The sequence below is a fragment of the Manis javanica genome, chromosome 18 (assembly GCF_040802235.1).
Source record: "Manis javanica isolate MJ-LG chromosome 18, MJ_LKY, whole genome shotgun sequence".
Lineage (NCBI taxonomy): Eukaryota > Metazoa > Chordata > Mammalia > Pholidota > Manidae > Manis > Manis javanica.
This window is the reverse complement of record NC_133173.1, coordinates 15,428,119-15,440,611: the sequence shown is the minus strand read 5'-3', so window position 1 is coordinate 15,440,611 and position 12,493 is coordinate 15,428,119. Positions and strand designations below refer to the sequence as shown.

At 48.6% G+C, this 12,493-nt stretch overlaps 1 protein-coding gene across 3 annotated transcripts in view; it reads right to left on the bottom strand.

The window, feature by feature from the left end:
- ALDH1A3 (aldehyde dehydrogenase 1 family member A3) overlaps positions 1 to 12,493 on the bottom strand; it is a 37,740-nt gene that overhangs the window by 13,024 nt on the left and 12,223 nt on the right. For 2 of the 3 annotated variants that reach the window (XM_073226983.1, XM_037000615.2), the window contains exons 5-9: positions 12,341 to 12,402; positions 9,645 to 9,773; positions 7,916 to 8,029; positions 5,511 to 5,613; positions 2,861 to 3,045 (exon numbers count right to left, since the gene is read on the bottom strand). In XM_073226983.1, coding sequence (XP_073083084.1) covers positions 2,861 to 3,045; positions 5,511 to 5,613; positions 7,916 to 8,029; positions 9,645 to 9,773; positions 12,341 to 12,402 — 593 coding nt within the window. The remainder of the gene's footprint in view (positions 1 to 2,860; positions 3,046 to 5,510; positions 5,614 to 7,915; positions 8,030 to 9,644; positions 9,774 to 12,340; positions 12,403 to 12,493) is intronic. The other variant, XM_073226984.1, reaches the window with a different exon arrangement.

Below are 12,493 nucleotides of genomic sequence, written 5' to 3'. Positions count from 1 at the left end.
TTCAAAAGCACCAATGAAATCAACACCCATTCTTGGATCTGCTCTCTTGGAAGAGATTTCTCTGTCTGGCTTCAAAAGTCAAGCCTGGAGTCTGCTTTGGTTATGTAACTGTACTCCTATTATGTTAATGTGTGTGTGCAATTTAATTAGTAGTTTAAAACCTATACATGCTGAAGTTACTCTACAAGAAGATATGTCAAAGAAATAATCAATCTTCCCATGTTTTCTTCCGCCTGCTACTTCTATAGCTTTTCTTCTTCCTTCCTAATTACAACCCTTAAATAGAATTCGTGCCACATATCGAATTTACCGAGTATCATAATTCTTCCAAGTGGTAAAGACACCTCAAGACAAATGCTGGGCATAGAAGCCACAGGGCATAAAATATGCAAAGAAGTAAAAAGCTAACCTTTTCAAATAATAAGGCTTCTCTCTCACTTACCAACTTAACATATCCCTGTATGGCCCCTGAAGATGACTGGTTAGCCAGAGACAGGTAAGATTCCTCAAGGGAGGAACAACCTAAGACAGGCACAGTTGCAGGGGGGCCATCAGGTGAGAAAATGGGGATCAACAGAGGTGAGGCTTAGAACCCCCCCCCCCGTTCTGAGAGAAATCTTCTGCATCCGTGGATGTTTTATTGCCCTTGTCTAGCTTGGATTAACACATAGTCTACAGGCACACACCTGATCATCTACATTTGCTCTCTTACAACACTAAACTATGTTTTCTACCTTTATCTTGTATCTACCTACCACTTCAGCATTTTATTAAAAATAATAATAATAAAGAGAGAAATGTGGTATCCACATATAAATCAAGTATAAAAATCAAATGAATATTCATATTTGAATTGTTTATAGTTCATAATGCATGAGCAAAACTGAAAGCCTCTGTGATGGCTGCCCTTATAATGTTCACCATGTAACTTATTCACTATGTAAGAATTTGTACTACATGTAAGAACTTGTTCGTTATGCTTCAGAAGATTGGAGACTGACAAAAATTAGGCTTGGGGTGGATTAAGGATTGTGCATTGAGCATTGACCCCCCTATACAGAATTTTATTGTTGTTAACAACCATTTGATCAATAAATATGAGAGATGCCCTCACAAAAAAAAATATATATATACACACACACACACTTTCAGTTGTAAAATAAATAACCGGGATGTAATGTATAGCATAAGGAATATAGTCAAAATATTGTAACAACTTGGTATGGTGATGGCTGGTACCTAGAATTATCATGTATATAAATGTTCAATCACTGTGTTGTACACCTGAAACTAATGTAATAATACTGTGTGTCAACTATCCTTCAATAAAAATAATTATCTAAAAAAAAAAATAAATAAAATAAAATAAAAGAGAAATACAAATGGTTAAAAAAAAAGTCAAGCCTGGAGCTTTGGAAATGGACTTACAAAAAACGATGGGGTAAAGGGGCTCCTTAGTCTGGGATCGGCTCACATATTTCCCACGGATTCTGGATTGCCTGTACAATCACAGTGGATTCGAAAATGCCTTGTGGTCATGCTTCCATCCATACCTGAAATCCAGCCAAGCCCACTAGAAAACTCTGTGTCACTGGCCACTGGGTTTGGAGCTGAGGTTTGGCAGAATAGTGAGTATTGGCCATAAGTGGAGATGCTTTTCTGCACCAGGGTCATGTGACATTAGCCTGCAGAGCCTGTGGGCTGGAGCAAGGTGAGGGTGGGCACAGGGGCCAGAAGCACACCTTCTCCACATGGTCCTCCTCCTTTCCCAGCCAGGGTGCCCCACTGGATGGTAAAGCAAGACTTGATTGACACAGCCTGAAGCCACCTAGGTCAGGGAGTATGTCACTGAATGCTCCCCCCTTTAAAAAATAAGAACTTATTCAGTGCCTTGAAATGTTCATACTATTCTTCAATTATTCGCATTTTCCCAATGAGGAAACAGAGGTTTGGAAGGAGTGGAGACTTTCACAAAGTCACAGAGACAAATCTGCTCTGATCCAAGGCTTTTCATGCAAACACACAGCGCTGATAAAGCGCAAGCTCTTAGGAAGAATGCCAATGGGGCAGTCCTGACATGTGATTTGAAACTTCATGGCTAGGGCAGCATTTGGGCTACAAGCAAAGTGGGTTGCTGTCAAGTCCCATTTCAATAATGCATGGGATGGTCAGGCTGCCCTCTTTTAAATACTTATCCATCTACTACACTGCATAATTAGTAAGAATGTGATCCAGAATGTGCCCTTTTAAAGAGGTTTATTAAACCTTGTGGTTATGATCATTTTCATCCTGTCATTAGCTTCAAAAGCCAGGCCTCCCAAGACAGGTTCCTACTGCTTGGAGATGCATCCCCGTGCCCCAAGCCCTCTCTGCTGGGATTCTTTGGTTTCTGATGATCACTTTGTCCTACAACGCACATGGGCTCCAAGTACTACTGCCCCCCCTTGTAGTCTGCTACCTTTTGGTCAGGATTATAACCTCTCTTCTGCAGGGAGACCAGATAGGTAAGACAGCCTCTGCCTGAGGCTCTCTCCTGGGAACTTGCGTGGCTCAGAGAGGGGATGGTCCTCTGGCTGGAGATTGCAGGCACATGGCCTTATGAACTGGGATTGCCTCCTTCCTGCTGGGCCCCCAAGCTAGGAATTCTGGGCTGCAAAGAGCAAAGCCTCTGTGTGTACACCCTCATTTCATAACCCCACTGAGAGAGGATGGGGTGATACTGTTGATCAAACAAAAAGCCTCAAGTGGCAGGGCAAGTCAGCTTCCCTTCTGCTTTGGGAGGGACCCTGGAATCACAGAGCACCAGAGCTGGTTTGGCCCCCAGATGCTCCTTCTGGGGTCTGAGCCATCAGCAGGTTACCTGGGGCCCCTGTTCAGTCCTGGCGTCAAAGGGGTCTCCGATGGGCCGCTTCTGGGCGTACTCCACGCTCCGCCTGACAAACTCGGTGTAGACTGGCTCCTCCACGAACACCCTGGAGGCAGCCGTGCAACACTGGCCTTGATTGAAGAAAACTCCCTGATGGGCGCACTCCACTGCCAAGTCCACTGGAGGGAGGGGGGCGGCAAGGAGGTGGTTAAGTCATTTGGGCAGGACTGGCAACAGCTGCACCCGAGGCCCATGCCAGAAAACAGGCCCCGTATGGCTGCATTTCAGAAATTAATTTTGTTCCCAGCATTTTCCAAACAGAGAGGATGAGAAAAAGAATTTTGGATCCTCTGAGTTTGTGGTTACACAGGTCCCCTGACTACAGAACTTCTCAGCATCTTTAATATGCTGATAAGCACAGAGAATTGTAGTATTCCCCATTTCACCTGCCTGTGGAACCCTCCCCTCCCCGTTTCTGGAAGACTGATTAATCTTCTACAGAATAACCTTTGGTAAATATTGATGTAGGCCAATTGGCGAGAACTTTTAAAGGAGAACACGTTTTTTACTCTGTGCATGAGAAGGGTCTTACTAAGTACCGGTACAGATGGGGCCCCTGGCTATGGTGGCACAAGTGTGCAGAACAAGGAGTGTAAAACAGGGAACCCAAATGTATCAACACACAGAACGGCCCCATGTGGCTCCTGAAATAACATGACACCATGTATGACTTGTAAGGGTTAAAATAAAAGGCACTGATTCCGCCTGATGAGCGCTGAATCTGAATCGTAGAGCTGGCACTGAATTGAAACCAGTTACTAAAATGAGCTAGAAGGGTGCTTGGTAAGATCTTTGGGGACACACTTAATGGGTAAGGATGCTCAGTGGGATGTCATCTGCATTCGCCAAGGGGCTCGTAGCGCTCCACTGTTGGCGGTTTCTTCAGCATCTCTCTCCCCAGCCCCTCAACACACTGCTGCTTAGGGAAGCGGCTTTTTTCTGCATAGAGCAAATAAGGGCCTGCTGGGTGCAAGCAGCCGATCCACTGACACCCCACATGGCCCTTGGGGCAGCTCTGAGGAACGCTGCCCTTGGCTTTGAGAACCAGGGTCTTGCTCTCCGGCAGGGTCTTCTGTGGAAGTATCCTGTGGCATCAGGATAGCATTATAAGGTTCTCGTTCCTCCTGCAGCCCTACCCTGTCTGTGCCACTTACAACTGCCCCTCGTCCAAAGTAACTAATTCATTTCCTGCACCCTGATGGGAGCTGGGGTGGAGGCTGCAGTGGCGGGGAATAGTGGCCTGTTAGCACTGATATCATGCCTGGGGTGCCAGTTATGTCAAGATTCAATTTGTGGACTGGCTCTGCCCAGAGGAGGAGTAGGAGATGGGTACATAGGGTGTTTATGACCCTTGACAAGCCAACACTCAGACCGAAGGAGGCTTGTGTGTTAGCCACAGTATTCTTCCCTGGGAGAAAAAAGGGTGAGCCGAGGTACAGATGGGGCCCCTGGCTATGGTGGCACAAGTGTGCAGAACAAGGAGTGTAAAACAGGGAACCCAAATGTGTCAACACACAGAACGGCCCCATGTGGCTCCTGAAATGAGCAACATTAATGATGCTTCCACAAGGGAGTACCAACCCATGCAATAACTGAGCAGGTCATCTTGATGACCAGCTCTCCTCCCCTTTTTAGAGCTTATTTTCTCACTGGGGCCTCTCCCAGTGAAGGGCAACTTTGAGGAGAGGAACTGATATCAGTCATTTACACTATAGTGAGAAATTGTGCTAGGGTCATTTTTCTAAGAGATACTTGCAATTCCAAACTTATTTGAGTGTGGAATGGAAGGCTTTGTTTTCCATGAAACGGATTTCTGGCACCAGTGGGCAGGTGGAGGAGGCTGTTCTTGAGAGGTGCTTCAGGGCACTTGGGAAGTTATATCTTTTGACAGCTGACCGTGTCAGCAGATGAATGTATGGGTATGTGGCCCTCTCTTCCCTCTTCTGGACATGGCAGCCAAGAACAGCATATATTTTAATATCGTGTCATGGGTCTAGTGAGACACAAACTGCCCCCATGCTGCTGCGCAGGGCCGCTTTCCCAGGCCAGAGGTGATTGAGGGACAGTACCCAGACAAGGGGAATGTTTTTAAAGGTCGGCGGCCACTGTCCTATAGACTGTCAGGCCTGAGTCTAGGAAGGAGGAAACACCTCAAGGCTTCGGAGAGCCTGACAGCATGATAGGGAACCTGACTCGGGGGGCAATGACTCATGTCTGCAAGTGGGGGGCACCTGTGTGCTCCTCCTGCTCCTGGCCACCCCTGCAAGGGGGACTCGGGAGAAGAACCTGGAGCCGCTCCTCCTGGCCCCAGCTCTGCGGTGATGTGGAAGGTAAACTTAATCTTGAAGGGCAGAAACAGGCAGCCTCTCTGGCAACCACGTAAGACATCTTCCTCCAGTGCAGCCCTTGTTTCAGCAATAAAGCTGGCATTTCGATCCCACCTATGGCAGGGTGACGCAAGGCAGAAAAACATGCCCATTTTGTGTGTGTGCCTCTCTCAACTGGTTCTAAATTTGACAAGGAAGTGGGGAGAGAGTGACGGATGCCCTGAAGGCCCAGCAATGCCAGGAAGGGGGAGACTCACAGTCAGCATCTGCACACACAATACAGGGGTTTTTCCCCCCAAGCTCCAGGGTCACCCTCTTCAGGTTGCTCCGGGAAGCGGCTTCTTTAACCAGCTTTCCAACCTTCAGGATAAAAAAACAGACCAGATTAAGCCTTGGACATGGCTGGACATGGCCCGAACATCTGGACAAGCCCGGGAGGCTATGTGCAATAGGGGCCAGGTCCCTGCTTTCCTGCCTGGGCCCCCACAGCTGTGGTGCTGCAGTCTTACTGCCCTGGCCTCTCCCTGCATCTACCCACGGATCAGACTGCGACATCTCTGGAATCCTTGGCCCGAGCCGCTCTCACAGGGCTGTGCGGGAGCCTCTGGGAGGGCCGGTGGTTTGCCCATGGTCACACAGCTGGCCAGTGGTGGGGCCGCTACTCACGGTGCCTGTCGCCCCCGGCAGCACCTGGTCCAGCTAGTCTGGTAAGGGGCTGAGGGGACTGAGGGGCAGCTCTCTCCTCACTAGCAGGGAGGTGGTTCTGTCTGGCTTCTTGGTGGAACCTGACCCTCCAAGAATTAGGGAAATAGGGAAGCTGATCTGCAGGCTGACTTGGCTTAGGCCGGGTGTCACAAGCTCCGAGCTGAAAGTCTTTCGGGGGCAGAGCCAGACAGCGAGCAAGAGGCAGGGCTGGGCTCTTCCAGGGCTGAGTGTGTTTCCCCAAAACTAAGGTGGGCGTGCATGTTAGACACCAGCCAGCTTGTGGGTGATGGGCCAGATGGAGTGTAGAAGAGATCCACAGTGACAATGACCATCCCCAAGGAGAGCAGCAAGCAAAACCAGCCTGCTGTAGGCTGGCGATGTCTTGGTGGGGTTGAGGTGAGCTTTCAGAGCAGGGGGCAGCAGGAGGGCCCAGGGCAGGAGAGCACTGCCCCTCGCTGTGACAGGGACACCTGCCAGTTGAGCAACCCCTGGGGCCACAGAGACCACTCTCCTGTCCAGGAGGTTGCGGGCCAAGTGGCTGCACCACCCCCTGGGGCCCGTGGGTGGCCAGATGGCCACCCTGAAAGCATTCAGGGCATCTCTGCAGAGAAGCCAGGCTGGCTCAGGAGAAGGGATGGCTTTGCTGTTGGGTGAGAAAACTGAGAAGACTTGGGAGCAGCTGGAGGCAGGATCCACACCTTGCCCCCCACCTCCAGTCAGAGGCCACCCGTGGAGCCGCGGCTGCTCCATTCGTGCTGAGGGCCACTGGCTTTGTAAAGACCACATGGGGCTCCCACACATTCTGACTCTGCAGCTCTAACAATGCTCACCCTGGCCAGCAAAGGAGGGCAACCACACAATGTCCAGCGGGCCACAGGAGGGGTCTCAGGCTCCTGGCTGGACTAGACTAGGAAGGAGATGGGTACCCTTCTGGAATGGGAGGTGTTTATTCATTTCTTTTTAAAGTACAGAAGTACTTTCTCATTAAAAATAATTCCACATACATGTGTGCTGGTAAAGGGGTGCAATTTTCATTTCTCCTTACCCCATGCCCCAGGACCTGCTGCAGGGGCGGCCACGGTAAGGACTTCTTGGGAATCCTTACAGACCATTTCTCTTTCTCTACACACACACTTTTACTAATGGGATCATATTGTATATTCTTTCCTATGGTTGACTTCTCTGTGCTTTGACCATAGATCACAGCCAGGTTTCCTTCCTGTACTGGCTATACAACATTGTATTTGAAGCATACTTGAAAATATAATATACTTGAAAATATGTCCTTGAATGGTCATGGGAATATTTCTCTAAATAGTTGCTTTGAAATGGAGTTTCTGAATTAGAAGTTTTACCGCTTCAAATTTGTGATTGGAACTAAGATATTGTCCTCCAGCTTGGCAAGAGTGTGGGAGGGTGTTTTCCTATAGCCTCAATTACATCAGATTTAAATTTTTACCAATCTGGTTTTCACTTGAACTTGCATTTCCCTAAATCTCAGTGAACTGGGTCAGACTTACTGGCACTCAGTACTTTTTTTCTCTGAATTGCCCATTTTCCCACCATTCAGCCTGCCATTTTTTTTTTCATTGATTTTTGGGGGCCCTTCAAATATTATGGCTTTTAATTCTTGGAGAGCTGCATATATTATCAGTGTTTTTCTCCCAGTTTATTTATCTTTTAACCTTGATTATGATGTTGTTTTTCCTAAGGATGTTTTATATTTATCTTATCTATCAGTCTTTTCTTCTAAGGTTTCTGAATACTATTAGATAGTTATCTGATTAGGAAACTGGGCCAGTGAATTTTTTTACTCATTATTATGTATTAAAATACGGTCAAACTTAGAAGAATCCTAAATCATTAAATCATAGCTTAGCCTCTCAAAGGCAAAGTTTGCAGGTCTCAGATCCTGCAGGGACTGTCATTTTTGCCAACAGCCAGTGATAAGGATTACCTCTGTGGACCCAGTGAAGGCTATCTTGCTGATCTGAGGGTGTGAAGAAATTGCTGCTCCTACTGTTGGCCCAAATCCTGGCACGATGTTGACCACGCCTGGAGGAAATCCGACCTGCATTCAGGGGAGGAGAATGGGCCAGTCCACCACAGGCCCGCATTTGGGCCAAGAGAGCCATGTGAAGTCCCCAAGCAGAGTGGTACCCTCACTGGGAAGCCTAGGGACATGTCATACATCCACCGCAAGACTCAGACCCAGTTAGCCTGTGTGTGGGTCTGGCTAGGGTGAGGCATATACTCCTCCTTCCAGGTCACCCCAAAAGGGCCTCTGAACAAAATGGTGGTGGCCCTCCATAGCAGAGCATCATTCCTTGTGTGTGTGTGTGTGTGTTTGTCCATGTGTCTGTGTGCATATATCTGTATGTCTATGTGTGTGTCTGTGTATGTCTGACTCTGTGTGTCTGTCTATATGTCTCTGTGTGTTTGTATGTGTTTGTGTATGTTTGTCTGTCTGTATGTGTCTGTCTCTGTGTGTCTATGCATCTGTGTCTGAGTATGTGTGTCTGTGTCTGTGTGTTTTGGGGGAGGAGGGACATCTTAGTCACAACCAAGGCTCAGAGGCACCTGCAAAATATCCTTCCCGAGCTTCAGTTTTCTTTTTTTAAATCTGCTCCATTGATGTTCCAAGTGGCAACATGGCATCACTCCCTCAAAGTTCTCGCTTGTCATATGCAGAGCAGACGTGTTATGAAGGTAGAGACCATTTCTTCCACAGTCATGCCTCCTGCTTTGCACATATCAGGTGTCTTTATTAGCCAAGAATACCACAAATGATTGAGATGGGGGATGCTCTTTGCACCTGCTCAGAGTCTTACTTAAAATGCATTATTTTAGAAAGGCAAGATTTCAGGGCATGGTGCTCGAGTCTTAGTTTTCCAGCGTGCATTTTTTTAACACTTGTGATTTTAGAATCAGTAAGTCTCATTAATATGATGCCATCATGTCCTATATCACCGGCAAAAGGAGGGCGGAAAATTGGTCAGTTATTGGCTACTGCACCCTTATATCTGAGCAGTAAAGGTTTTGTTTCGTGATCATATTAGCCTGGCCAAGAATTGAAATGAATACTCTTTGTTCACATGCCTCTTTACTTCCTGTGTCTTTTTAAAACTCTTAGTGACATACAAGCTGGCGGCAGAATGACTGAATGAACAGCCAAGTGTGTCTGGCAGGAGGTGTTCCTTTGGGCCGTGCAGCGGCTGCCTGGGGGAGAGAACAACCCCCGGGGCAGAGAGCATGGGTGAGGAGCTCTGGGTGAGTGAGCCTGGCCTGGCAGCAGCCACTCTAACAAGAACTGGTGTGGCGACCCCTCCAGGAGAAGAATAGACCATTTCAGACACCACAGATGCAAGGCCTGAAGAGCCTCCCAAATATTTGGCTCCCTCTCAAGTGACCCACCTGCAAATTCTCTAGGCAAAACATTTGGTCCTCAACTATAGGTTGGAGGCCATAATAAATGGAAGTATTCCCAGTAGGATCAGGGGGAGGAATGGAGTTCCTTCTACCTCAGAGACCAGCAGGAGAAAGGAAGTGTAGTTTCCAAATGAAATACAGCAGTCATTCACGTACACCACAGCTCAGCAGGGCAGCTTTACCAGTGACAGTGGCCTGGTTCTTAGGAGCAGGAATGTTATCAACAACATATGGTATTTTCTTCTTGGAGGTCTTACCTCTTTGACCAGAGAGCCCAGATAAAGGGCGGTAAGAGGAGTCTGCTCGGCGGGCTTCACGACCACAGTGTTCCCACAGCAGAGAGCAGGTGCCAGTTTCCACACCAGCATCAACAGAGGGAAGTTCCACTGCAACAGGACACAGGAGAAGTTGGGGTGCCCAGATTTACCCCATTACCCTGTCCCAGAGGTCCAGTGATGCCCCTGTGGAGGACACATGCTTTGCACAGTCTAGATCTGGGGTATAATGGGTAACGTAGGAGTGTGGAGTGATCAGGGCAGCATTCCTGTCTGGTACTTCTTAAACCTCATTCTGACGATACTAATTGTGGTCATTGTAAAGAAGCTTCTGCTGTCCATACACTAGCTTCTCCTCTTGGAGGTTTATAATACCTTCAGCATGTTAAAGGCTCTGAAAAGTGCTGCAGGAACAAGACCCATGTCTTCTAAACTCAGATGCCACAGGATCTTCCCTCTTCTTAAAGAATACATACTAATCCCCCTACCTACTGAATTGGTGTTTGGTGAAATTCATTTTGGAAAATGCTTTTTTTGTCATCTTTTAACTAGTGAGGTAAGGACACTAAAATCACTGTGACAGGAAGTCCAACAAGAACTAACACGTACTTAGCACTCACTGTGTCCCGGGTGCCGTTCCAAGCACTTCACCAAAACAACTACCTAATTTGATCCCTACAAACCCATACGAGGTGGCCATCTTATCATTCCCAATTACAGATGAGAGACCTAAGGCACGAAAGGGTGAGGTCACCTGTTCAAGGTCACAAACTAGCAGGCAAAGGCTAGGATCCACAGCCAGGCCTGTGTCCTCTGCTCACTGCTGCTTGAAGCATCATCTTGGATGAGACAAAATGAAACCAAGCATCTCCAAGAGATTCTAGCTATCCCTCAACACCTCCTCCTTCCCGCAGAAGGGGTCTGTTTGGCTCCTATTGCTCCCAAGAGGCCACAGGAGAGTTCACCTGAGAACCAACCCTTGCAGGGCCAACTGAAATCGGGCACTCATGGGAGAGCTGCTAGAATTCTACCCCCAGCTCCAGCTGGAATTCCTACCTCTAGAAAACAAACATAAGACCTCAGCGCTCAAGGGCCTGTATGCCCAACTACATGATAGCAGGCATTGTTCTGGGATTCCCCTGCTAGTGATGGGGATCCCCTCTTCTTCTGGGATTTCTACTCCTTAGCACATAAATAGCATCCTCTCTCCTGTCCTACAAACAAACACGCACCTTCCCAGACCTCCACCTCTCCCAGCAGATCCTTCCCTCTCACTGCAACTTCTTGGCAGAGCCATGCCCATGTGCCCAGCCCTCTTCCCATCAGCCCCAGAAATTTGGCCTCAGCCACTCCTGAAACTCCCCTGACACTGCTCTTGGTGAGCAAATCTAACAGTGAATTTCTCTCCTTTTAAATTTTCAGGTAGATGACCCCACTGGCCACAGTCTCTCTCTGGCAATGCATTTCATCCCCAGAATGCCCCTAACCCTAGCTGCTCAGGCTTCTCGGTGTGATCCCCCGGTAGTCTCTGGGATTTGGCCCCTGGCCTCACTCTTGGGGAACCTCCCCACCCAAACAGATGGGCAGGACCTGGCCTGACCATTGGCTTTTGAGTGGCTCCAGCCCTGGACTCTCCCTGGCCGCAGACCTAAACATACAAACATCTAATGGGACCTCTGGCTGTTCCACTGGCCCCTCAGCATCACAAGCCAGGAATTACCTGTACCTTTCAAGGCACTCCTCCCAGTCTACTTCTCCCCCCAGCCCCTGTCTTCTCCATCTCACCAGTCAGCAGTACCATCCACACAATTCCAGCCAGGACTCACCCCAGCATCTGATCATTACTGAACTCTACCAGCTCTCCCTCCTTGGAAACTTTCAGATCCACCCCTCTGCTTGTCCCTCAAATGCGTCCTGTCTTATCATTTCTCCTGGTGCAGATTCCTCCCTCAGCCTTCTAACCGACCTGCATGTTTCTAGGGGGTAAAGGCTGGGCCCTTCCTGTTCTCAGTACCTGACCCCCTAGCACCAGGCCTGGCACACAGCAGGCTCTCAGAACTGTTTGAGGAAGGGTCACCTCTGCCTCGCCCCCATGGAGAACCTTCTCTATCTTGTCCCCATGCTCCTGCCCATTTCCCTAGCTTCCTGCCAAGATCACATCGTCTCATTCGCAGGCACCTGCCAGGCTCCCCACTGCCCAGTGAATAAAGTCCCAGGTCTTTGCCAGCCACAGCCCACTGAAAGGTGGGCCAGCACAGCACTTTGTTCCCAGCTAAGCTCTGGCCTCACCAGCTGCCCTGCCATTGCCCTCCAAGGAATCAGGTGCATCCACATTGGCTCAGGTCATTCCTACTGCTTAGAAAACCTTTTGTCCTGTTAAACAGCTCTTCCTTAGCCTCCAAAGCCCAATTAAGAGACCACCACCCCAGGGGTGCTGGCCATTCTTGACCCCTCTGGCTGAAATCTGTGGTAACTTCTGCTGCTGGAATCAGTGCCGATGGCAGGAATGGGGTTGAATCCATCTTGTGGACACTCAAGCACCGAGCTCCATGCCACGGAGCAATGATTAATTATGTGAGTGCAATTGAATCAAAACACAAGAACTGGTTTCAAAGGCCACAGAGGAATGGGGCAGGATCGATCTAGACAGATCCATCCAGAAAAGCTGCCATACTTACAGGAGTGATGGCCCCACACACACCTATGGGCTCATGCCTTGTGAAACACACAACGTTGTCATCTGGAAGACAGGTTACATGGAGGAAATGAACACACTCGTGTTAATCTAGGCTAGGATTCTAACAGTAAAAAGACGAGAAACCCAGAAGCCC